Here is a 27,913-nt window from a genome sequence, read left to right on the forward strand (position 1 = left end):
GTTAACTTTTACTTCCTTGTACACACAGATAGAGGAACTGACCGTTTTGTGGCTGGACTTTTTGACAACGCTCTACATCCTCTCCAGCTTCATTTCATAACTTTCAAATCATGATTAGATAGAAAACAAGCGCTAACTGTGTAGAGCTGAAAAGAATCGATTTCACTTGTAAGGTAAGTCTTTGACTTTATTAAAATCTTTTTAGTCCGTGTTTAAGTGCTTGTGTTGTGTCAGGGTTAAGTAAGAAGGGGGGAAATCCGCTTTTTACTGGCAGCGTATCTTGCGGGCTGCAGATGATGTGAGACCAGGCTGCAGCTCCAGCATGGATCAGTCTGCAGTAACACACCGGGTCCACCGGTTGCAACCTCACACAGTCTACTGGATCACACTCAGACCTGCTTGCTGTACCGTATTGACGGCCAGGTTTCTCATGATGGTCGTTCTCTGGAGGAACCATGTGGGAGATTATTTAAATAAGGAAATAAAGGTCTGTCAGAATAAAGAGCTCAACAAAGTGTAGTGTGCTGACACCTGGATGTAGTCAGTCTTGTGTCACCATATGCAACATAACAGGGAACCTATTGTTATTTATATCTTATATTATAATTCCTTTTCAGCGGGAGGGGTTTGGTGTGGAGCAGTGGGTCTGAGGGATCATTTTGTTTAATTTCTACTAAAACTTCACAGTTGTATCTTACACTCAGTATATCAGGTCAACACTGTAGTGCTGCATTAGATAAGGTTTTATCTTCATCACGGTCAGTATGTTCAGTTTCTGGCTGTAGTCTCTTTGGCTTCACTGTTCTATTGTATTTTCAGACATTTTCCCACCAAATTGGTATAAAAGCTGTGGACAAAATGTTTGTGTGTTTGTGAAAGGTGTGGTGATACAATTACAAAAATTACCTCAATCATAAGAGCCCTGATATTATGGCCTTATAATTTTTCTGTAGCGACTGCTAACCAGTTGCACATACACACACTATTTATTATGCAATATTAGTGTTGATTTGGAGTCATGTCTCTGTCCATCGGATCAGTTGAAAGTTCAATATGCCCTCTTCTTTCAGCCATGTTTCAGTCTTTACCAACAGCTGGAGAGTAGAAGGTTCTTCACTAGCTGTTTTTTAACTATTAACATTTGGTTCTGTGTAGGACAACAGCTGCCTGCTGATTTTAGAGTGCTGTGCTGAAGGCAAGAAAAGTATTCTGGTATATGTGGATGTGAACTCTTAAACGCTTTACGTTGGCTGTAGCCACATGCCAGGGCTGAACAATTCATTGCAACATTACTAAAAGTATCACCAGTGTAATATCCAAATCAGCTATGGCACATGCACCCTAGTTCTCTGTCTGTCTTTAGCAGAAGGCAGTGTCTCGTTTTTTCAATATTTATATTCACATTAATTCAATTTATATTCATTCTAATAATGTTTGTAATGAACTGCTTACAGTTGTTTTGATTTGTAAATATTGATAACGCACATGAATAAACCTGTGTTAAACTTTCATATTTTACAGAAGTGTTGGTATTGTAACTACTCTATCATTCATTCTTCTGGCCTTTCCACACTGGTTTCATTTAACCTGTGACAGTTTTTCTGCCTCTGTTGCATTTGCTATTTTATCTATGCAGTCAGTGTAGTTTTGAGCTGCTGATAGAGACATTAAAAAGAAAATAAAACTGTCACTTAGCTTGACAAGAGAGTTTGTAGGTGTGTGTATTTGTGTGTATGTGTTCCTTGATGTGCATGGGTCAGTACTATGCTGTGTATCTAACTACTGTTGCACCAACAGAGCAAATATGTTAACATTCAGCACTGTGGATTATCACACTCTGGTTTCACATACACAGTAAACACTGGGGTGTTTGTGCATGTGCGACATGAGCATATAAGGCTGTACTGGCACAGTATTCATGTTATGCATTGCTGCTGCATTTGTTAGTTAGGAAATTTGTTAGTCTAAGTAAAACTGCAGTAATCCCAGTAGGGACAGTCCCTTCACAGGGTTAAAGGTTTCAGCAGGGAAAACAGGGGAATAGCTGTGTTTTAGTGTCAGTTAATGATTAACTGCAGTTCAGGACACTGAAGAAAGCAGTTTCATTTTTATATTTCAGGTGTCTCAATATAGATGTTAGTATGTTGTTTCACATTTATTATTCATCTGAATATGAAGATATGCAGTAAGCTTTGTACTTTTTTACACCTCTGCACCAGTGGCATCTGTGACTGGAGATGTTATGTTACCAGATTGTCCATCCATCCCCAGGAACACCTTGATAATTTCTTCAAATTTGGCACCAAAGTTCACTTTGACTCAAGGATGCAATAATTAGAGTTTGGTGGTCTATGGTCACTTAGTGACCTTAGGTCACTGCTACCTCACAAAAATGTTTGGTGTTGTTAACACCTCAAGAATTTGTACACTAATGAATTAACACAAATGTCTAATAGGATAAAATGATGAAGTGACAACAAGTGATAACATTTTATATCCAAAAGGTCAAAGTTGATCTTCACTGTGATGTCATAATGTTCTGCAAAAGCACTTTTCTGGACATTATTTGACACCACAACTCAGGAACAGAAGACTGTGACCATGTTTCACACATACACATGATCACAGATGATACTGAATCATTGATGCTGATCTTGGCGTCCATCTTGAAACTGTGGTGACCGTTTAGATAATCTGTGCTGGCGGGTTGAAGACGTGTGTGAAGCGTTGTCTACTGTTGGGGCTACAACTTCATCCATCCATGGAAATTATTCACTGGAATTACACATGTCAATAAAGTGATAAGTTCCATTTTGTCAAAAATATGGACAGAGATGGATGTGAACTACAGCTTGACTGGTTGGCGTTGAAAATGTAATTGTAGTTTTAATGACAGAACATGGAGTCCCTGTGCAAAACAATTTTTTTTCTAATTTCATGAGCTTGGGTCTTTCTGTTTGCCTGTCTTGTATTTAATATTACATTACACATGATTTCTTTTAATGTAAAACTATACTAGGAAACTGCCCACAGTACCTCTTTAGTGGTATTTTGTAACACAGTTTAGTTTTATTTATTTCCACAGAGCTCTTCCTGTGGCACTGTTTTGTTTTGATATCCCACTGGTCATTTGCAAGTTAAATATTAGGTCTTGTGATGTATCCCTAAGGCAAGAGACTGAAAATGGCTGAAAAGGCAGAAAGCAAGCACGTCACAACAAGTTAATCATCTGAGCTCTAACATTTGCATATGATATTTACAGAGCTTTCATATGTGAGGAAAAGTGAATGATAATTACACCAGTAGAAAGAGAATATCCTACTAACCAACCAGTAACAATACTGTTTGTTATTCTGTGGCCTTGAAGGGAGCTTTCCAAAGTTAAAAAAAACAAAAACAAAAACTGATGATGGGACAGTGGTTGTCTCTGATTTTGAACAGAAAGCCTGTGTTACAAACTGAAGGTGTGGACTATGAAAGACGTTTTCATGTAGGAGGGAGGGAGTGTCTAATGACATGGCTCTATGAGATCCAGTATTTAGAATGGAGGACCTCTTGTTTTTGGATCTTGACCCATACTACAGGCCAGGGATGTCCTGGTCAAGTGTTTTACCCCTGATACCCTGATACCTGAGGTATGTGGTATCTGCTGATACAGAGTCAAATTCCATAAGTACATTTACCTAAATGTTGATTAAATATATATGACACATTGAAACAACAGCTGCAACAATCTGCATCAAATACTGAAGCTCCTGATTCAAAACTATAATATTGATAAGCTTAAATTATTGATTTAACTGATGTGAAGCGAGAGATGACCTGTCAGTCTGTTGGAGCTGTCAGTCCACTCAGAGTGCAGACACTGGCTTACAGAGAGTCCACAACCTCACAACAGCCAAGCTGAATTTTGGCCTGCCATCAATTTACTAACAGTTCCAGAAGCAATTTTCTGTGTGTTTTCCCATTTAACTTTTTCAGCTTTATCTGAGCTGATACTGATCTATTAAAATTTGCCCAGATCCACCCAACACTCCTTAGGGTCAGCTCAAGACATCCCCAGAGATTAAAGGTCAGGATGACTCAGCCTCTCGTGTGGGTCCCCCAACTTCATGGAAGTGCAGTATTGATCACTGGAGAACCTTTTAAGCCCCTGTGGAACAGGAGAGCTGATAAGTGTAAAGCATGTTGGTGCTTTAGCAAAAGGCAGGAAAAAGACAGACCAGAGTAAGGTTTAAGTGGTTCAGCAGGACTGACTATTTTCTTTATTGATTATCTGCTAACTTTTTTCTTGATTATTTCATTATTTGGTCTGTAAAACTAAAATTCCCATCACAGTTCCCTATAGCCCAAGGCTGTTTGACCAGTGTGTAGTAAGTAAATAAGTAATTGAATACATAATTGTGAAATGTAATCACTACATTTAAATATCACAGAATTTATACTACTGAAAAATGTCAGGTCTACAACAGAGCAATGTCAGATTAAAGGAAGATGAGAACACAATAAATACATGGATCTATGTGGTCCTCTGGGACCCAGGCTGAGCCCAAAACATCATCAATACTAAAACAAGAGCCTTTGAATTCCTGGTGACCATTACTGGGAAAATACTGGCTTTTGTCAGACCTGCAAATTCTAGGAAGACCTGAATTCCCAGGATCATATCAGAAATGATCAGTTTTTTTAACAAGGCTCTGTCATCTCGACTGACCACGTTCCTTTAGTGAGCGACAGTGACAGGAGCATCACATCAAGCTCAGCTGAGTTCTTTGAGGGAAGTTGGTGAATACATTACTCATTACATTACAGAATGTCACTGTCTCTGTTACTGGGAATTTGGCTCTGTCTGTGACATAGTTACTTTAAACAGGCAGCTCCCAGCTTAGTTCAGCAGGCACAGGTGGGCAGGAACACAGTCATAGATTAAGAATTCAACAGAGAAACTGAAGCTGGGATAAAGTCATGTCTTTTATACTGTTTTTTTGGTCCTGGTTGCCTGCTGACACAGTACCTCATTTTCCTCTTGATATTTTTGATTTGTTTGTTCCTCTTTGATATATTTGTATAAAATGCTTAAACTGTAAAACCAATGATGTAAGAAAACAGCAAGTTCTGTGCTGTAAAGATGAAAATGAATACTAATCTATTTTAAAAAGTATATTGCTGTGCCACTACATATGAGTGTAAGGACAGAAACAAGACAAGATTTTTAAGTTTTATATCTTGAGTCTGCCATGAAGAGCATTAAAGAACAGTACTTTGAATGCCAAATAATCTACCAATAATGATGAAACAGCGAAGGAATATGATGTTTCCCTGTTGGGCTATGTACCACAAAACAATTCATCATTATACTGAGATTATTGCTCACTGACCTCCGGATTAGTGACGTCTTCGGGCCTAGAGTTCAGTTTTGATTTATAAATCTGCAGGAGGAAGCTTGTTTGCTATTAAGCATGTGGGAAAACCTGTCTATTCAGTTTTGTTATTTTAACTGTAAGGTGCCAACAACCTGTAACATGATTACATAATAAATGGTGATTTAGTAGTTGCTGGACTCTGGTGCTCAACCTTGAGCCTGGAACTGTAAGGCCCCACAGACCCAGTTTGTTGTCAGTAGAGTTTATCCCTCTAAAATTTGTAGGTATTTTACATGCACACAACTGCACACAACTGTAAAGTGAAAATTTGAATGACTAGTTGAATAACGGGGCACTGTAAAGATTTAAAATTACACTGGTTCACAAATGGGTGGATTAAAAAGAAAAAGATCAGAATGGAAGCAGCACAGCCGGTGTACTCAGACTTTGAGTCAATCTCCAAAAACCTTGGATCCCAGATTTTCCATAGTACAACCAGTAGTATCATTAGGACCTTCCTGTCTGGTGAACAACTGTGGCCATGCCACCACTTTGTAACACAGGCTTTCTTTTCTAAATTTCAAATCCCCAAACCTTAGCAGAGATGACCTGATAACATCATCAGGGTTATTTTCTCAGACTCCTCCAGAACCACAGAATAAATCAGCCGTTTTCTCAGGATGAGGCAGGGACTACAGAACATTATGTGTAAAGTCAGTGGATTTTTGTGGGTTGCCCCTTTTTTAAAGTTGTAATTTAAAGATATGAGAAATAAATGATCTCCAAAACACCTGCACATGGAGTTGATTTGACTTTACAGAGACTTTTTTTACACCGGCTGCAGTTGTAAATGAACATTTCTGTTTCTGTTCTGTCTCAGCTGCGGATATGGCTCGTTTGGGGCAGCAAGGGCGAGATGACGGAGTACAGGAAGATTGTCATCAAACGGGACATGGAGATGGGTGTGGTCATGACGGTGTTTCGGCAGAAAGCAGAGCGGCTCACTGTACAAGTCATCATGGAGACGCGCCAGGTGGCATGGACACGCACTGCAGACAAGACTGATGGTGTCTGTAAGTACATCATGAAAAATCATCATCGCCGTCCTCCTCTGAGTTTGTTTTCAACCCAGTGACAATATCTCTTCACAATTAAAATCACAATTATTGTGAAACGTTTTTGTTATGTTTTCGAGTTGATCGTCCCACTCTTGTGAATTTGATTTTTCACAATGTTAGTAGCACTTTGACAGAATTTCTTTAAGTTTGGTGCAAACATTCAATTGGAGTCAAGGATGACGTGATAAGATTTTGGTGGTCAAAGGTCAAAGTCACTGAAACCTTACTAAACACTTTTTTGCACATCTCAGAAACACCTTGAGGGAATCCCTACAACCTTAGCACAAACATTCACTTGGACTTTTTGATGTTGAAAGGTCAAAGGTCACCTCACAGAACACATAACTCAAGAATTGCTAATTAGCTGCAACTGGCCTGCTTCACAGAGGCATACAACCGCAATTGGTAATTCTAATTCTAGTCAGGATGCTATTTTTGTGCAGTGCATATCATGCACATGCACAAAGACACACATGCACTAGCAGTCAGTTGACTCAACATATATCCCTGCTCCCAGTTTCATTTTTTCCTTCCTATCAGCAGTTGGTGATGGTGATGTGAGAAGAAGAAGCAGCATTATGAGAGGAAAGAGCCAGAGTGAGCAAACATGGATGTAAACAAAACAGGATTTATAATATTCAGAAAATCAGCCTTGCAACTGTTTTATGAGGAAAGAAATGCACTCAAGAGGTTTGACACACAATGTCTGTTGGTGAGAAACAGTAGAAGTAAACAGAAAAGTCCACAGGACAAACCAAATCTTTAAATGGAATCTGGGGTAGCAAATGTGTCACTCTAAAACTGCCAAACCCTCAGTGAAAAAATGTTAAAGTGGCAGAAAATATGATTATTAATTAGTATGGTGTACATAGCAAAGGTTTAGCGTCTCCACTGGCTACAAGACACCTAATCTTTTACAGCTACATGCTACTAGTTCTTTCAAAGTGTTCCTTAATGAGATTTGAGGCCAAATGGTCATTCCTTATATTCCAAGCCACCATTACAGTCCTATTTATTTTAACACGTACCCTATTGGCCACTGATTAGCCTCATCAGTGCAGGTTTATTTTCAGTGCCATTCACAGTTGCAGAGGGAGGAGAGAAAGCTGCTCTTGTCATTTCCTTCCCCCCATTTTCTCAGTTAGTAACAAACCTGATTGTTAACTTAGCTTGTTTGTAGCTGAGCCTCTGTAGTGATGTCTAAATTTAAATCACACTTCAGTCTTGACATGTGGAAAGGCAGTCTGAGACATTATTACCCTAGTGTTTGGACAGTTACACATTTTTTGCTTTTCAGGCTCTGTGCTTCCGCACATACTGAGGTGGTTCACGTCAGTATAGCAAGAACTGTATCTGAAATACAGCCCATTAAACACAGTGCCTAAATTAGATGTGTTCAGAAGTAACTGGACACGTGGCTTCTAACACATGCACAAAAAGCTCACACATGGCTCAGAACTTATCAAGAGTATAGAGTTGCCATTTATATTAAGGTGGAGCTGTCTGTCAATTTGAGGAGTTAAAAGGTCACTATGCAGGTGAAGAAAATAATAATGAGGCTTAAAAAAAAGCAAAAATCTGTCACAGAGAAATCATTGTTGGTTTGCCAAAATCAGTTTGGTACAGTCTGAGAAGCAGATGCAGAGAAAGAAGAGCTGGTAGAAGTCTTGGATGATCAGAGAATCATTTGTATAGTGAAGAAAACTCCTTTTGACTGCACAGCAAATCAAGAATGCTCTTCAGGATGTAGGTGCGCATGTTTCCTTGTCAATGATCATGATTAGATGCTCAGAGGATTCACCACATGATGCAAAAACCCCAGGGAAGTTCTGGAACAAAGTTCTGTGGACTGATGAAATAAAAATCAAGCTCTATCAAAATGATGGAATGAGGACAGTGTGGAGAAAAAAGGAGCAGCTCATGACTAAAAGTCACCACCACTGTCAAAGATAGTGGTGGTTCTGTTATAGCTTAGGAATCTATGGCCACCAGTGGAACTGTCACATCAGTATTTATTGATGATTTCAATGGTGATTAAACAGGATGATACAACAGGATAAATGCAGATGTTTACAAGAGGCATTCAGTGCTCAGATTCAACCCGGTGTCTCTAGACTCATTGGAAAACATTTTGTGACTCAGCAGGACAGTGAGCTTAAACATATGGTCAAAGAAACCAAAGAGCTTTTCATGGTGAAGAGGAGGAATACCCTCGACTGGCTGAGCAGTCACTTGATATCCATTCTGGTGACCAGACTGAAGGTAGAGAGATCACAACAAACAAGAGCTGAAGGAGGCTGAAGGAGGCCTGGGAAAATACAAAGTGTCTGCTGCTGTCTATGGGTCAAAGAGCACAAACTGTTAAATATGATGATTTTGTTTGATTTCATGTGTATTTGTCCAATTACTTTTTAAGTCCTAAACTTTGGGCCTTATGTGTTAAAAGGGCTGTATCTCATGTGTATCTGATGTATATCTGCACAGTTCTTTTAGAGTTGATGTAAACCTGCTCAAATTAAAGCTGAGACTTTTAGTATCCACTATTTTATTCAAATTGAGCGGTCCAAATACTCCAAATAGCAGTTAGTGTGTGTGTTTTAAAATCTTGACCTTTTATTAGCACAGTCAGTCAAAGTCTAAAACTAATCATCCCCTAAAGAAATCTACCCATAGTGATAGTATAAGAGCTGAAAATGTGTGAAACTGAAAAAAAGTTGGATTTATTAACACTTTTGTTTTTTAAAATTATATCGTCCTCAGAGATGATGATTGGTCCTTCATAAATAATATGTGTACTGTGTTATAGTGGACCTGTTTGAGATCAGAGAGATTCGTCCAGGAAGGAACTCCAAGGACTTTGAGCGCTTCAAAGATGGAAAAGACAAACATGATGAGAATACGTGTTTCACAGTCTTCTATGGTTCACAGTTTGTTCTCAACACCCTCAGTCTGGGAGGTGAGGTCTTTATTTTAGTGTGTTTCAAGCCTTCTGTTCAAATCAGATGCAGTTTTTGATGAAACTGCTTTTCATCAGTAGTATTCTGTTTAAATTTTAAGAAGGTCTTCAATATAGTTAATGCTTTCACCATGCTGATTTTCAATAATGATAATAATTCATCACTTCAGAAAGTATTCAGACCCTCACTTTTTGCAAACTTATTGTGTTGTACATTTAATTTTATTGATATAAATTATAGGTATACAATATAGATTATGTTCACATCTCCGTTTAATGCTCCTTTTGTTCCTCTGCTTGTGAGAGCTCAAAGGCCAAATATTTCCTAAACAGCAGGTCAGACATCCTTTATGTTTTAGAAGCAGAGCCACTGTGATAAATGTCTGATTAGGACAATCATTGATATTTTTCCAGCTGATTCTGTGGATGAGGCTCAAAAATGGCTGATAGGACTTGAACTGCTGAGGCAAGAGACGGTGGCTGCTCCGACTCCGGTCCTTATAGAGAGGTAGACACACACCTCTCTCTCTACACACACACACACATATACGCATAGTTATTAGTGATTAAGACTCTTCCGGTCATTAATTTCTCTGTGTTATTTTCCCTGCAGTTGGCTGAGGAAGCAGATGTATTCTATCAATCAGACCAAAACAAACAGGTACTATACACAGAAATGATCTGGTTACTAGGACGTACAGCTCAGTGCATGAATGAAAAATATTTACACTTGACTGTACATAAAAAAATCACATCTTTTGCCAAATGTACTGAAATCTTTCTGGGTTTATAGTAATTCAGTTTAAACGCATTAAAGGACGTGTGTGATAAATGATGGTGTGGTATGAGTTCTGTCTGAGTCCAGATGGATATGTGATGTGTGCTGTGTTTTTGTGTCCTTCCCAGCATCTCTATGAAGGAGCTGAAGGCTCTGCTTCCTTTGCTCAACTACAAGGCTCCCAGCTCTCGTATTCTCAAAGACAAATTCCTGGTACGCTTCCTTTCTTCTCTACATGACATGTCTTCACTGCTGTGTGTAGTTAATAAATTGATTCAAGTTAATTTTTTTTTGTCATGGAAACCTCTTTCTTTCCACATAAACAACCAGTGAATTATTGATCTATTCTACAATGCAAACTGCATCATTTCTGTCATATCAGATAAGAACTGGTTAGACCTCATTTGAAATAAATAAATAACCTTTGTGTTGGTTCACTTGTCGAGCTTTAATGTTCTGTTCTCACAGGAAGTTGGAGCGAAGAAAGATCGCCTTGACTTTGAGCAATTTCATAAACTGTACAACCTTATAATGTTTGAACAGAATGAGGTGAGTCTGAGTTAATCACATTAAATATATACTGCACTGTGTATATAACTCTGCATATGCTTTGCAGAATATTTTTCCATTTTTTTTTTTTTTTGTTGTTGTTTTTTAATTCAGATCCTTGATGAGTTCAAAAAGGAATCATGTGCTTTTATTCTGGGGTGAGCTCAACACGTGAATCACTTGATCTTAACAAACTCTGATGTGAATGAACAGCAGCCTGTAAAAATAGTTTGTAGTTTGTCAGTTTGACTGTGTGTTGGCTCTTTTTCATCGTACAGTAACACAGATAAACCAGATGCCTCAGCAGTTCTGCTCCATGACTTCCAACGATTCCTCATCTACGAACAGAAGGTAAACTAAGCCACAGTGGATGAAGAGAAGAGAGGTGCTGTTTTAACTGTCTAACTCACTTTTTTTACTCCAGTGTGCCTGTCAAAAACTATATATGTGTTAGAATTCATTCATCCATGTTTTAGATTTGTAAATCACATAAAAAATTAAATAAATTGCAAATTTTTAGTTTCCCAACACCCAAAGTGAAACAGCTTTAGAACTTGGTCACAGTGGAGTCTGTTTTACAGCTGGTACTGCAGGTTTCTCATCCCTGAGTCACAGTCAGCACAACAGCAGTCACTGTGGACTTTATTGTGGATCACTTTTACACAAGTTTACATACAATGTAATACACATTCATCACTTTTTGTGCCAAGTTAATGTCAAGTGAATCATCCACAAACTACATCCCACCTGCATTTTAATACTTGAGTTTATTCATAATTAGGGTACTGAATAAAAGATGAAAAAACATGTTCCTCATCATCCACAGTGAAGGAAACTGACCTTTTGTGATTTCAGGCCTACATTTCTCTTTGCCAGTTTGAATGAAATATAAGAATAATCTTTTCATCAGTTTAGTCAATTGCTTAGAGTTCTTGATTATTTAATAGCACCATGATTGTTCATTCACTCCCTTCATCCCTCAGGAATCCTGGGCCAGTGATCTGAACCAGGTCAGAGAACTGATGACCACCTTCATTGACGACACCATGAGGAAAACTAATGACCCAGAGTTCACCGTCAGTGAGGTACTCTGCTCTGTGTCTCTGTGTTAGGAGACACTGTTTGTGGACAGTGTTTTCATTGGCAGACTTGTTGCAGTTCTTTTATTTGGTTGATATTAATGACTTGTTTAGAAAATGTATTTTGTATAAACTGAGCTGAATGTGGCAGGAAACAGCTTGGTAGTTTTCTGTAATGCAGTTCAATGTGTTAAAAGTTTGATCAAAATGATGACTGTTTGGTTTGAAAAAGCTTTTTGTTTGTTATATTTGAAGTGATTACTAAATTATATCACACAAGTCATGAGAGCCTGTGTTGACTTATTGTTAACTCTTACCTAGTTCCTCAGTTTCCTGTTTTCCAAGGAGAACTCTGTGTGGGACGAGAAGTTCTCAGAGATCAGTAACCTGGACATGAACAATCCTCTGTCCCATTACTGGATCAGCTCCTCACACAACACGTCAGTATGACTCCACACATCCTCACAAACCACACACCTGATAATGAAACTGTACAACCTTTGTATATATGGAATAAATCAAGGGGGATCACACTCATCATTCAGTGGATGACTGACTGGTCACTTGATTTGAAATCTGATGTGTGTTGTGACTTAGAATTTTACATTTTTTAAATTTCATTTCTTGACATTATTTGCTAATATCAGCAGAAACTACAAACCAAGCCTGCACAGTCAACAATGGTAAAAACCATTAATTAATGTTTCTGTTGCTCAGCTATAATTCATTAATATAAAAAATGTTTCCACCATTATGTTGGAATAAAATTCCTTTCATTGGTGTTTCCTATGTTCTATGTTGGGGGCAGCTGTGGCTCAGGAGGTAGAGCAGTCGCCCACCAATCACCAATCGGTGGTTCGATTCCCGGCTCCTCTAGTCCGCATGCTGAAGTATCTTTGGGCAAGATACTGAACCCCAAATTGAACCTGAAAAACTGAACCCCTCCGATGTGTGTGCATCGCATCGGTGTGTGAATGTGTGTATAGAAAAACACTTTGTGTCTGTATGAATGTGTGTGAATGGGGTGAATGTAATCTGTGTGAAGCACTTTCAGTGGTCGAAAAGACTAGAAAAGCGCTATATAAGTACAGTCCATTTACCATTTACCATGTTCTGCAGTTTGGGCCTGGTGTTGACCTCATTGATGATTGTTTCCCAGGTTAGAGACACAGTTAACCAATCAGAGCTGTAGGCAGGATTATGAATGTGGATCCCACATACAGCTACACTAATAAAGGTGCAGGGTTGATAGATTATTGCACAAACCATTTATTAATGGAATATTAACCTTGCAAATGACTTATTTTTGCTGAGGGCTTAGTAATAAGTGATAAGTGATAATAAGTGAGAAACCAATAGCCCTTTATTAAAGGGGCATTCCACCAGTGTTTCACATCAAAAAAAGTTGTTTTATCCATTTGGAGGAATACATTTCATCCGGAATACATTTTGCATCAACCAATGAGCAAACCAGGCCAAAATCATAACTTCACAGCAGAGGTACAAAACATAACCAGGTTTTTTGTGTAGTCTCTCATGCTTCCTGTTTTTTGTGATGTTCTACAGCTACCTGACTGGTGATCAGCTTCGTAGTGAGTCATCCACAGAAGCCTATGTACGCTGTCTGCGTCTGGGATGCCGCTGTGTGGAATGTCAGTATGAAATAGCTCTGATGTGCAATATTTGGATCATAAATGTTTTATTTTGTGTTCCTATTTTTGGCTGTTTTATGCAGCACAAAGATTGAAGAGGGGTGGCAAATGGTTGACTCATGTACTATTTCATAACTGTAACACCTGGTTTAAAGGATAATTAACAAAATGCAGGTGTAAATGCTGCTCTTAGCTCAGCAATTGGTCCACATATCTGGTGGTGCTCATTTGATTCTCAGTGGATGTTTTCTGAACCTCACAGTGATAACAGAGCCTATGAGTTGTGTTCTTTTGTTGCTCTATAAATACCTGTGTCAGTATGTGTATTCTGTCTGGTGCTGAATCTATTCAGTGGACTGCTGGGAGGGGCCCGGGGAGCCCATCATCTACCACGGCTGGACCAGAACAACCAAGATCAAGTTTGAGGATGTGGTCAAAGCCATTAACGATCATGCGTTTGTCACCTCAGAGTAAGAATGGAAGAAACTGCTGTCACTCTGTCTGTGTTTATATTAAATAATTGCATGAAGTCCTAATGACTTCATGTGGGAATGTATTCCTTTTCATCCACAGTTATTTTATATTAGATTTATATTAGATGATTTTGCAGTAAGCCGTTTAAAATCTGCCTGTTCACATTGTGAATCAGCCACTTTTTCTCCATCCCATCTTGATACCCATGCTTGTGTCTCAGTTTCCCAGTAATCCTTTCCATAGAAGAGCACTGTCCCTTAGAGCAGCAGCGTCAAATGGCTCGTATCTTTAAAGAGGTGTTTGGAAACAAACTGCTGACTGAACCTGTGGAGCAGATGGCTGAGCAGCTACCCTCACCTACACAGCTGAAGGGCAAGATCATACTCAAGGTACTGTGTGTGTGTGTGTGTGTGTGTGTGTGTGTGTGTGTGTGTACAGTGATATATCAGTGGAATTGGTGCAACAATAACAATGTTTTGTTATCGTTACTAATGACTGTGTTCTTGTGTTGTCCTTGTGCAGCACAAGAAGCTCAGTGTGGAGGGAGGAGGATTCAGTAGAGACTTAAGGAAGGGGCAGAAACAGGGAGACCTGGAGATCTGGGACCCTGTAGACCAGGTACTGCCAGAGTGGTCAGATGGGTAAGGCAAGGTACCTGAGACTCCGTTAACACAGAGCATGTGTTAACCTGTATTTCCTAATGTAGGGCAGAGCAGTTTTGATCTGTTTTACATCTCACAAGATTGACTGGAGCATTTAATATAACATGAGAGGAAAGTTCTATTGCAGCAGCAAACTAGAATAGAATAAAAGACTGGAGGAGCAGTAGGAATAATATATAAAATAATAATTCATTTGTAGGGATTAAATAGGCCCTTTTAAACAGGTTGGCATTTTAAAGTAGAGTAGAGTAGGGATCTTCCTGCTGCCAGACAGGACAAAAATGAATGCTGTGTAAAACCTGACTGAAATGTTGCAGTCTACTCAATTAATATTAGCAATAGACCAATATGTTTTTTTCAGGGCTGATACCGATTATTAGTAGTCAAGGAGGCTGATAACCGATATTTGGAGCCGATATTCATTTGCAGTAAAAGTGAAAATATTGGCGTCAAAATTTAGAATAATACAAACTCCAACACTTAACTTTATTTAAATGCCCTTAAGCATATGTTTATTAATAGCTTTTCAGATTTGTAACACGTTAAAGGTTTTTTTTTTAATCTTAGACAATAGACATCTTTGTTTTAAAATTCTAACAAAAAGTGCAGGGAGTTCCTAGGCTCAGCAGCATGTCTTATAAAGTTAAATGAAAACTTAAAGAAATAAATAGCTCCCTAAAGTTTTCTACAGTAAATAAAGTTTTCCAAAATTTCAATATAACTGAAATGTCATTTTATCTTTCACTTATCTTTGTTTTAAGTTCAAACTTTTTCTCCTCTCCGCCGTGTGTGAGAGCACTGAGCATGCACAGCATTCACTGCTGATTGGCTGTTACCTGTGCCATGGGTCTGCGTGTAACCAATCAGATGGTGCTGTGGGTGAGACAATGCTGGAGACAGAGTAGTAACTGCAGACAGACGCGGCTGCATCAGCGCCAAAATAGCCCAGTTTTAAATTGATCTCTTATCGGCCGTGGGATTTAAAAAAAAAAAAAAAAAAAAAAAAAGATGCCGATATGGTCAAAATGCGAATATATCGCTGGCGATTATTGGTCTATCCCTAGTTAATATGCAGCTATAATCACCAATCATCAGACTGTTAGTGTGGTAAACTACTGCACTGTTTGTGAGAAATCCTGTTTTCAAACCAGACTAGATGTATGGTTGGGTAAAAGAACGTAATTATCAGGGTAGGCAAAGCGATTCTATTTATCTATTTATTCTTTATAATTATCTATTGTTCCTTGTTACTAGTCTCTTTATTACAAAGTCAGTGTTGGGACTAGATCAGCTGACTTCATGTAGAAACTGCATGGTGGAGTCCAGTAAAGTCAAAATGCATCATTGTCAGCTGCACTTACAGAGAGGGTTTTCCCTCATGGGAGAGGATGTGTTACAGTGAGTGTGTTACAGTGTCAATTTACAACATGCTGTGTGGTGCAAATAATGATGATGTATTGATGGTTATTGAGATCAGGCATTAGAATCTTTTATCCACTTTATCAAAACAGTCTGGCTCTAAATAAAAAACTGGCAAGACTCTGTATAACAACAGAGGAACACTTACATTCTGTTCACATTTTAGATTTAAATTTAGATTTAAAATTCCCTAATTGTGTAGCTGTAGCAGCAGTAGTAACCAAAGTATATCCAGTCTTACGCTGTTGCTGTGGGGAATCATCACTGAAAGAAGCTACATACTGAAATTACAGTATACATCCTGTGAAATACATGTGTCATTGTCTTGTGGTTGTAGAGAAATGATTTATATTTGAACTTGAAGTGAGAAATGTCTGAAGTAAATCTGCTTCATGTTTATCTGAGAAACTTGTCTTTTCAATTTACAACATTTATCTGTCTCAGCGGTGGAACAAGCACTACTGTGTGATCCGTGATGACAAGCTGTTCTACGCAGAGGAGGATGAGGAGCAGGAAGAAGATATCAGGAAGGTAAAAGAGATTTTTATTGGTCCAACAGTAAAGTGTGCAGTTTTTGATGATGTATATGGGCATAAAGATGCATATGTCCATGTGTGGCTCTCTATATGGAGCAGAGTGGTAGTCAGCAAACATGGATGTTAACAATGCAGGTTTCAAAATGTCAGCTTTACACTGTGTTATAAAGAAGGAAATGCATTTAATGTTTGTGAGGTCTCAAGAATACCCCATGACTGTGGTCCTAAAACTAACATGTGCTGTATGTATATATACTGAATATAAAAACAACTGCTCTTGTTGTGTTTCTCAGTACCAGGACCTGCACTGTTCAGAGCCGTGGTTTCACGGTCGCATGAAGGAAGGCAGGCTGATGGCTGAGAGATTAATCCATGATTACTGCACAGAGACCAGGGGAAGAGACGGCACCTTCTTGGTCCGAGAAAGTGACACCTACGTAACAGACTTCACCCTCTCCTTCTGGTACAGCAATCCATTTCTTAATATAAAGGCCAGAAACCAAAAACTTAAGGACTGTAGTTTTTGTCTGATACACAGTTCCAGGAATGTCTCTCCAAACAAAGTGGCCAATGAAGGTGTAGCTGAACTAAAGCCTCCTGTTCACATGACGTGATACACAGAGGATTCACTACAGTGTCACAGAATACAGATGTTTTTTCTCCAAACCTGGACCAAATGTTTGCTTTTCTCAACCACATTTAGAGGATCATTGGAATGAGACATCCTGGCTGTATCTCTGTGGACTTGAAATGGGATATAGTTTCAGTATTTCCTTCAGTCCACATTGTTAAGACAGTGGTGTCCTCTTTGGAGAGTGGTAAAAGATGACCATCTGGTTCTGGTATAGTGTAAGTGTGGCATCTCTGGGGATTCGAACCTATTCTGCGGACAACCTTTGCAAACATTTGTAAACATTACACCATCCAGGTATCTCACCTGGGCCCAGATTTGAATCTGACCCAGGCCCTTTGCTGCATGTCATCCCCCTCTCTCTCCTCTGCATCACCAAGCTCAACTTTTCTATACAAAGTCCAATTTTTTTAAATTTACTTTTACTGTTTTCAGGTTATAGAAATAGTGTAATATATGTTGATCAGTTAAATGTATGTGTAAACTGATCTTCTGTGTGTATTTCAGGCGCAGTGGGAGAGTTCAGCACTGTCGTATTCGCTCTGGTTCAGAGGGGGGACACAATTACTTCTTTCTGACACCAAACCTGCATTTTCCCAGCGTGTACGGCCTGATCCAGCACTACAGAGAAAACCCACTGCGCTGCCAAGACTTTGAGCTTCGCCTCACTGACGCTGTACCACGGCCCAACCCACATCTACAAGAAGGGTTTGTCATATAGGAACTGATATGAGTCTAATAGTGACTAATTATGATACCTTGATATCATTTTCCTATAGAGGTACCAAATAAAACTAGAAAATGCATTTCCTGTGGAAAATGTGTGTGAATGCTGAGAGCTGATTGGATCGCTGAAGCAATGCTGAAAATGGCTGAAATTATTGTTGAAATGTAGAAGAAAAAGTTGGAAGTCAAAGGTAATTTCTGAAGCAATGATTAAAATGGTGGACATTAGCAGAGAGAGAGGGTAGATGCAGAAGCTGAAAGTTAAAAACAAGAGCTGAGCTATTCAGTTGAATAGCAACAACTTTGCAATAGCAAAGTTGAACATTTTAAAAAGTGTAAAGAGTTGAAGAAAGGTAAAAGGAAGTTTTTCCTTGCCACTGTCGCCTAGTGCTTGCTCATGGTGGGATTTGTTGCGTCTCTCTCTGTAAATACCTATTTTAAAGAGTATGGTCTAGACAAGTGCCTTGGGATGACTTTTGTTGTGATATGGCGCTATATAAATAAAATTGAATTGAATTGAATTGAATAAAGTACAAATGTAAAAGGGGTGATAGTTTAAACCTCTTGATATTTGTATGGTTTCTATAGCAGAAAATGTGTGTGTGCGTGAGTGAAAGAGTTGATAGAGAGAGAGAAAGAGCAAGAGAGAGAGAGAGAGAGAGGTGGAGGTGGAGAGGAGGTGAGGGACAAACAGTTAAAAGGAGAAGTGTGTATAAAGGTAAATCACCAATCAAAATGACCAATGTGTTAATGTGCAGGTGTCAGTTGTGTGTGCGTGTATATGTGTGTTAAAACAGGTTAAAGTTGAAATTCATAGAAAGTCACACATGCATAGGATCAAAAAGTTGAATACATCCCTGAAAATCCAAGAGAAGCTTAACATTTTGATACCTGAATGATGTCTGTAGTACAAAGCATGCGGGACTAGCTAGGGGCCAAAAAAGGTACGGAAAAATAATAATAATGTGGCCAAAAGTTTACGGATTTAGAAGAACAATAGTGTGCCTCCAGCATTCACACTAATAAAACAGAAGAACACTATTGCTGGAGGCATTCGCACTATTGTTCTTCTATCTCTGTCCCACACTCAGTCTGTATCAACCATGCATGTATGGCTTCTATTTTTCACTTTTCACTTTTACTCATACACCCACAGACACATAGTAACTCTTTCCTGTCTCTCTTTCTTCAGTTCATTTTGAATCCATTTACATGTAAAAAGGGCAAAACACCTCTTTTGTCAGCCAGTATACTGCAGTGTCACTGACAAATGACTGAATACTTTTGTATCTAAAAGTTCGCCATCTTAACAAAGGTGCATAATGTAACTGTTCCTGTGTGTGTGTTATACAGGTGGTTCTACAGTAACCTGAGCAGAGGTCAGGCAGAGGATTACCTTCTGAGGATTCCCAGAGATGGAGCTTTCCTCATTCGGCAGAGAGAAGGAGAACCAGACTCCTTCGCCATCACATTCAGGTGCAATGACGCTTGTGTCTTGATTTCTCTTTACCTGATCTCCTTGTGTTTTTGTAGTAATCAAGTCCTTGGTCTTTCAGAGGTGATGGTAAAGTGAAACACTGCCGGATCCAGAAAGAGGGCAGCATGTACCTGCTGGGTACCACTACAGAGTTTGAGAGCCTGATGGAGCTGGTCAGCTACTTCAGGAAGAAGCCGCTGTATCGAAAGATCAAGCTTCGTTACCCAGTCACCCCTGAGCTGGTTGATCGCTTCAGCACTGTGAGTTACTGTAGGAGATATTAAGAAGCCCTGTAGGGTAATTTTGTCACTATAGCATCCATCCATCCACACAAATTAGGCTGCTAGGCTATTGCATTAAAGTGCTATGCATTAGGTCACAGCCCATGATGAGTTGGCTGGGGGAATCACTCAGTCCAAGTTGGCAAGAAATGGCTCCATGTAGATGACAATTTCTTTATTAAGTTTGGTTCTCAAAAGTCTGAGTTTTTCCATCTGTATGAACAATGTCATGTCTGCCTTCCACCTCATAAAGGAAGGGGGAGAAGGTGACTTCCACCCCCTCAGGATTAGTCTTTTGGCCACAGTCATTCCTAGCGTCAGAGCTTGTTGCATGGCTGCAGGGAGGTAAACTGGCTCCTTTTGACACAAAGGAGCAGCAGCTCTACTCTGAGCTCCCTCCGGATGTCTCTAAGAGTGAGCACTACAGAGGAAACTCTCTTAAGCTGCTCCAATCTGCAACCTCATTCTTTTGGTTACTATACAAACCTCATGACCATAGATGAGGATGAGTTATAACATAGATTGACTGGTAAATTTTGGCTTGATGGAGAAGGATGAAAAGTCAGGAATCTCCAAAGTCATTAGGATTGATCAAGTGACTGACATTTCCATCCATAGAGCCATTTCACTACTTTGTTTTAACCCCACTTATAGATATTTAAGGTCAATACCAGTCCAATATATGGTTCTGCAGCCGATAACATTTCCTCTTCATATTGTGTTTCACAGGAGAAAGACTGTGCCTCTCTGTATGAGGTGAAGACATATGTGGAACCCAATGAGATTGAGCCCTCACTGGTTTGTGTACACCACTTTACTCTGTCATCTTGCGCAGTTTCTCCTGATAAAGATATTAATGATCGTGTGTGTGTTTGTCTCCTTTAGCCTCAAAGTACAGTTAGGGCTTTATATAGCTACCAGGCTAAAATGCCAGATGAGCACAGCTTCAGTAAAGGAGCTTTGATACACAATGTAACAAAGGGGAACAACGGATGGTAAGTCCACACACACACACACACACACACACACACACACACTTTATCTGGCTTGGCCAACTGTAAAACACACAAATAAAAAACAGACATTGTCCTACTCATTCTACTCACCACAGGTGGAAAGGTGACTATGGTGGAAAGGTGCAACTGTTATTCCCAGCTAACTACGTAGAGGAAGTGTCCAACAACACCCAAAGTGAGACCACAGGACAGGTGAGGGTTAGAGTTTAGGTCTCAGTTTAACTAGAGGTCAGTCAGAATAAAGACTTACTAAAAATATTTTGTGTTTGTCTGTGATGGGTATTAAAACAGGACATGGAAGACAACCCACTAGGTGAACTATGTAAGGGTGTTGTGGACATCTCCAAGTGCAAAATCCAAAATTGTGAGTACAACTTGTTTGACATTCATATACCCCTGATGTGGAGTGCAGACGTTAGTCGTCATTATCCTCACTACACCAATGTTACTTTTTCTAGTAGTTAATATGTATGTAATTGAAATTATGATACTGTAGTTAAGTGTCACCTAAACCGCTATCATAGATTAAATCATGAATCATATTCATAATCCTTATATGCAGTACTTAGTGTTTACCTTTTATATCAAGTAATGGTGGAGAGATAATCCCATTATTGTAGTTCCTTGACACCAACAAATTTGAGATGGGGCTAGCCATTGACTGAAAAATACCTCTTTGCATGCCATTTGAGGCTTTCTATGGTTTAATCTCTAAGCATAAAGGAAGTGCATTCCAGATTTAGATAGGGATTCAAATTTGTATTGTCTATAAAAATATGGGAATTACTTATCTCTCTTCACACTCCCCCCCCCCCTCCGTTTCTAGTGAAGACTGGTAAAAATGGGAAGCCCCATGTGTTGACCCTGCAGGATAAGGAGCAGGACGTCCTACAGTTCGATCTGGCAGCAGGCTCTTTGGAGGAGCTGTTCGCATGGTACCAGGTGGCCTGGGACATTACTCAGAAAGAGATGAGCAAGCAGTACAACAGGGAGCAAGAAGTTAGTATCTCAACATATATGATCTTGTATGTAGTAGTGGAAGAGTCCAGCTCAATTAGTCAAAACTAAGAGGGGACATCTAAAACTATGTTAAAACACAAGAATTATCTAAGTCTGGTAAAAAAAAAAAAAAAAGGGGGGGCTTTCAGTGTCAGTCTGTGGTTTTACACTTAGGCAGGCCATGTTACATTACTTCAGACTAAATCTAAGCACAGTATATGATTGAAACAGAAATACTTTACAACCACAGGGGTTGGTTGTAAAGTAGGGTTTTTCCACTGGTTATCTGTCAGCATCACTGTGCAAACAGGAAGTGGCTGTTTTTCTGTCCAATCTCAGATGAGACAGCAGGTGGAAGTGGAGAAGAAGGCAGAGGTTGCCATGGAGATGTCAGACTTGGTGGTCTACTGTCAGCCACGCAGCAAGGAGAAAGACCGCTTTGGTAAACACATGTAGATACACATACCAAAGACGAAGACCTTTACCACAACTTCATAGTGAACATAGTCTCCATACAAACAGTCTATACAGACTCATAATGTAAAGTTTTAGAGCAGGCTGGTTTTTAACATCGCTGTAAAACCACATATGGTCCACTCAGTGTAGTATTCCCTCATATTAATGCTAAAATGAATTATGTCTGAATATCAGCATTTAACAATTAAGCAATATACTGCACATTAAAAAGTGTAAATCCATATGGTAACACTTAAAATTAAAGTGAATATTGTGACACTCTCTGTATTTCTGTGGAAACTGAACCTGTTTAGGCCACAAATGAATTCTAATATAGTATTCTTATATATAAATATATATTTTATATTCTTTAAATATAAAAGTATTTGTAAAAAAAATATATACAGTAGGAATCATTCAAGGAATTACATAGAACAGATGGAGGGACAAAAAGACACATCAGTGGATCTGTGTGCTAAACAACAGGCATGTCCAGAATTTGTCAGAATAAATCTGACTGTTTGACTCAAGAGTCACCAAGAGTCGGCAGCCAGCAGGCACAGCAACTACCAGTAATATGATCAAATGAAATCTCTGTCAGGACTTATGGTAGATAATCTTCTGGTAGTAGCTTCATATTTACTGTACAGATATGAGAATGCTATCAATCTTCTCATCTCAATCTCAATCTCATCAGTTTGTTCTGTCTCTACAGACAGTTACAGCTACAAAGAGATCCGCTCCTTTGTGGAGAACAAGACACCAGGAAAGAGCCGCACCAAGGACTTCTTGCAGTACAACCGCAAGGCTCTGAGTCGTATCTACCCAAAAGGCCAGCGTGTGGAATCCTCCAATTACGACCCTTACCCACTGTGGGCTGTGGGCTGTCACATGGTGGCTCTCAACTTCCAGACTGCAGGTACAGTAGTTTACCTGGGTTGAGCTCCCAGAAAGGATAATTTGTAACAACATTATGGATAGGATTCCTACAGAGATAGACCTTTTTATTAAAGAGTAAGATTTCTGGGGGTGTCCTGTGGCATGTGATACTTGCAGAGCAGGCACTTGCTGGTGTTTTAGCTGGACTGATGTAACCAGCTGTAGTTACCAGTTTACTTTCATCGTTCTTATGAGGCGTGTTTGACTTTTTTTAAGTTTTAATTTCCTTACTTGCAGCCTAAAGGCAAGGTGAAACTGGTTTATATGATGTGTATGTGTCCACTCAGATAAATACACCCAATTGAACAGCGCCCTCTTCAGTCTGAATGGACGTACGGGCTACGTGCTGCAGCCAGAGCTCATGCGCTATGATACCTACGACCCTCATCAGGAGAAGAAGGTCAAGTACAACATTGTGGTTAGGGTATGTGCACACAAACACACACAGTATTCAGACTCCATGTTTGCGACATGTTTATTGTGTTTAATTTTAAATGAACAAAACTGCCATTTTTGGCCACCAGTCATTTACAAAAGTATTTAGAGCCTGAACTCAGGACTTTGTAGAACTCCCTTTGGCAATAACCACATCCTCCAGTCTTCTTGGCTTAGTCTCTTTAAGTGTCTGTGAACTGCCATCTTCAGGTCTCTCCACAGATGTTCTAAGTCTGGTCTTTGCCTGGTCCATTCAGGGATAGTTCTCAGGTCACCGGCACCCTGGAACAGGTTTTTTTTTATGGACCTCTCTCTAATTAGCTGGATTCATCCCTCCCTCAGTTCTGACCTAGGTCACTTCCCTGACCAAGGCCCTTCTTGCCTAGTTACTCAGTTGGACCTGACAGCCAACTGTAAGAAGAGTCCTGGTAGCTCCAGACTTCTTCCATTTCACAAGTACAGTATATAGGTCACTGTGCTCCTGGTGGTTTTATACCATTGCTCTGATCTGTGCCTCATCACAGTTTTACCACAGAGGTCTACAGAGAGTTCATTGGACTTCATGGCTTAGTTTTTGTCAGGACATGCAGAGTGAATTTAATTAAATCCACAATACATTAAAGTGTGCAAAATTGAAGGGGTCTGAATACTTTTTGAAGCCACTCTAAGTGCCTATGAGCCTCAGGATATGTACAGGTGATACTGCGATAATCAGAAAGGAGCATGATGCTGACTGATCTTTATTTTGTAATGAAATAAGTAGATACTCAATACCAGCATACTGATATTTTACTTGTTGGTCTGGAGAGAACTGTATAACAGCAGTTATGTTTGTCTTCTGCAGGTGATTGCTGCCAGACACCTTCCTAAGCCTGGCCGCAGCATTGCCAGTCCATTTGTTGAGGTTGAGCTCTGTGGACACACCGAGGAGAAGTTCAAGACCATTGTTTATCGTAAGGAAAGGGGGGCAAGGGGGTGGGGGTGGCGGGTGAAGCCTGTTGACTCATTGTGATAATGTGTACTTTGCTGTTGTTCTGCTCACTGCAGGTGATAATGGTCTGAACCCAGTATGGAAAGCTCCAACAGAGCCTGTAACCTTCACTGTGTACGAGCCTGAGCTAACCTTCCTGCGCTTTGTGGTCAATGAGGAGGACATGTTCTCAGACCCAAACTTCCTAGCTCAGGCCACATTTCCGGTCAAAGGCATCCGCACAGGTGGGAACACACATATGCACCTCAGAGGGCCAGAGCTAGTGAACAGCTCTTCACATGAAGCTGATGTAGCATTCTTTATCAAGAAGAATACATAACATATTTATTTATTCCCTAGAAACAAGAATTCTGTACACTCTACTTACTTTATAACCTCTTCTGAGAAAGTTCAGATTCATATACAGTAGACAAACCACTGAGGTCAGATATTCACCTATACATGGTGTTAATACTCTCACCCAAAAAATATGAACTGCGACATTTGATAGCTACAGCTATTTTCCAAAGAATACAAAAGTGTTTTGAATTTAATTTGAATATCTTCCACTGGTTTCAGTACAGTATGAAAATAAAGTAGTAGAAGCTTGGCAGAAATTGTTAATCCACCACAGTAAACATGAGGTCTGCTTTTAAAAATTCTGTTGCAGAATGTCTGCTCTGCATTATCATATAATAATAACATAACTCTGACAAACACTAAAGCACACATACAGGAATGTTCACTGTGATGAACTACATTCGGTATCTCAAGCATGAGAATGGAAATAAGTTAGCATTTTAACTTGAGGCGAAGTGTGAAGGTTTGGTTAAAATAAATGAAGTAAACACAGTACTAATAGGACATAAGACATTATTTACCAAAAGTATTAAGAATGTGGCCTAAATCTGCATCATAAACCCATTAACCATGAAAATTATTTTTAGTTCTAGTTTTATTTTAAGGGTTGGGCCCTTCCAAAGGGTCATGAGATAAATCTGAGGGGTCATGAGATGACAAATAGAGTAAGAAAGAGGAACAGAAATCTGTTTTCTTGGCTTTTTGTGAAATATTGGATAGGTTTACATCTTTGAGGCTTCAACAGTTATTGAAATTAAATCATGTGAGAAATTTAGTGGAATTGCTAACAACTAATAAACATTTCAAACAGGGCGTCATTTTGTTTTGTTTAAGGTATCATGTGTGAGGCATCATTTGTCAAAAACCATTGGTTTAAACTGACTGAGAAACTCTCAGAATGAGTTGTATTCTTTCATCTGGAGTAAATTGTACAATATTTCCGTCTGAAATTCATGAAGTAGCATCAAAAGGAAATAGTCAAAGAGGAAGGAACAAATGCATCTGAGTTGTACCTAACTACAGTACTTGAGTAAATGTACTTACTCTTAGTTACACATTGTCATCTGTAAATCAAAATATATGATAAATGGTTTCATAAATATATTTGTTTCAAATCCAGAGGAGGGTGATTCACTTTTGGGGTCCAGAGCAGTATGTGCAGAGCTACCTCTCCGCTTGAATACTGCCTGTGAGACAAGCCATTTGCCGCTGCTCACAAAGCTTAATTTTGCTCTGAGCACATGGTAACAATTGAGGGCACATTCTTAATTTAATCTGTGTTTAATCAAAATAACACAAAGTTACTGATGCACAGAAAACCTGGTGCATGATAGTATCTTACAGAGAGGTATCATGCACTGTACCTGATGTGTACTGAAATCCAACAGGACTCATAATACAGTGAGAGAGGTTGTCAGAGGGAGTTCACAACGCCTTTCTTCTCCCTAACAGGTTTATCTAGCCCAGCAGCAGTAATGTTGCTGGGATTTGTAGTAAATGGGCTGCAGCAATCAAAAACACACTCCTTTAATTTTGCAGTTTGATATTACTGGTTGCCACTATACCACAGGTTAAACATGTGCCAATAGAGTGGACTGGATGTTTTTATTTGGTTCAACAGGTTATCGCTCTGTACCTCTGAAGAATGGCTACAGTGAAAACTTAGAGTTAGCCTCTCTGCTGGTCCACATCGATGTACAGCAGGCAGGGGTGAGAAAACACACACACATAGAGCACATCAGTATTGATTTACATATATTTGTGGTTTGACATTAGTATGGAGGTACTTCTGTTATTGTGGTCACATGACTCTTGTCATTCAGAAAGCGGAGGAGGAGCTGTACTCATCCTCCAGCCAGCTGAGGAAAAAGCAGGCTGAGCTCAGCAGTGAACCTTTCCTGTATGACACTCACACCAACATTCAGCGCTCCGCCCTCCCTCGCCAACATAACAACCTCATGAGAGAGTACAGCACCAATGAGAAACAGAGGTAAGCCTCAGACTCACAGCATGTGTGTGTGGCAGTGGGGGGGTGGGGTTAAATGAAAGTCCCTCACTATTTCTGTTGCCTTTTCTTTGTGCCCCAGGACAAAGGAAAAGAAGATAAACAACAGTAAGTTCTACTCCTGAGGACTCAGCAGAACCTCACCTGTCCACATCCTTCCTGTCTGAACGATGGAAGGATTATGATCAGAGTTTTCCAGTTGTGACATGATATAATTTTTTCATTTTTATACCAAAAATGTCAAAACATCCAGTGTTCCCCCAAAAAGTTTCCTATTTATTTAAGATTTTTAAAATGTGTGGTCTCAATATTCTCTCAAATATAAAAATACTGCAACGCTTCATTCTTACAGTACTTTCTCCAAAAGCCTTCTGGGAAATGTAGGAAACCATTGACTTAAGCAGAACTGGTTGAGTCAGATGTGGGGAAGGTTGTAATATTTCCTCTGAGGAGTCCCCACAGACAGCCAGTGTAGCGCTTAATAATTCTAGATTCAGTCTGTAATCAAACTGCATCACTGATGCTTGGATTATATTTATTTTTAATTAAAGATGAGTGTCTGCTAGCCGTAATAACACTTTCACTGCAGGACAGTAGTTTGTTTGTCTGCAAGGGAACTTGTGTTGAATTATCTTTGATCATCATCAAATCATCTTTGTCTAATTTCAAATGCTGATGAATTAAAAAAAGAAAGAAAAAAAGGAGTGCTGTGGAGTTTCAACGTGTGACATTAAATTTTAAAGTCAGATTAATAAAGACAAGTGACTTAATCCAGCGTTATCAGAACATTTCATGTATTTGATGTGAAGGCAGATGATGTTTGTAGTTTTCCATATATATAATTCCTCTGTGACTTTCTTATGAACTGAGTCAATAAAGTGTGCTTGGTGTAACTACCCTATGTCTCTGTTTCATCTTTCTTTGAAATATTCAATTATGTCAGTTTGTTATAGAACTTATACAACCAAACACAAAAAAAACACAGCGGTTACAAAGACACCTCCTTCCTCCAGGAAGTTATCAGCAGAGCTA

General features: G+C 39.3%; 1 protein-coding gene across 1 annotated transcript; it reads left to right on the forward strand.

Moving 5' to 3' along the window:
- Positions 1-27,777, forward strand: plcg2 (phospholipase C, gamma 2). Its single transcript, XM_018704005.2, has 33 exons — positions 1-173; positions 6,244-6,436; positions 9,288-9,437; positions 9,852-9,945; positions 10,051-10,098; positions 10,344-10,428; positions 10,684-10,764; positions 10,879-10,922; positions 11,043-11,115; positions 11,748-11,849; positions 12,165-12,283; positions 13,410-13,495; positions 13,848-13,965; positions 14,190-14,358; positions 14,492-14,587; positions 16,495-16,581; positions 16,880-17,049; positions 17,725-17,925; positions 19,297-19,419; positions 19,500-19,680; positions 20,431-20,499; positions 20,587-20,696; positions 20,813-20,909; positions 21,009-21,081; positions 21,544-21,716; positions 22,056-22,158; positions 22,888-23,091; positions 23,399-23,535; positions 24,391-24,499; positions 24,594-24,761; positions 26,498-26,586; positions 26,700-26,866; positions 26,964-27,777. Exons 2-33 carry the CDS (start codon positions 6,280-6,282, stop codon positions 27,004-27,006), a joined length of 3,726 nt encoding a protein of 1,241 aa, XP_018559521.1. The 5' UTR covers positions 1-173; positions 6,244-6,279; the 3' UTR covers positions 27,007-27,777.
- Positions 27,778-27,913: the final 136 nt, after the last annotated feature.

The sequence above is a fragment of the Lates calcarifer genome, linkage group LG10 (genome assembly GCF_001640805.2).
Source record: "Lates calcarifer isolate ASB-BC8 linkage group LG10, TLL_Latcal_v3, whole genome shotgun sequence".
In the NCBI taxonomy this organism is placed as follows: Eukaryota; Metazoa; Chordata; class Actinopteri; family Centropomidae; genus Lates; species Lates calcarifer.

Coding starts and splice junctions, on each gene's coding strand:
- plcg2 (XM_018704005.2), top strand. CDS start 6,280: ATGACGGAGTACAGGAAGATTGTCATCAAACGGGACATGGAGATGGGT. Junction 10,923..11,042: donor TCATGTGCTTTTATTCTGGG/GTGAGCTCAACA, acceptor TTCATCGTACAG/TAACACAGATAAACCAGATG. Junction 24,500..24,593: donor GTTCAAGACCATTGTTTATC/GTAAGGAAAGGG, acceptor TGCTCACTGCAG/GTGATAATGGTCTGAACCCA.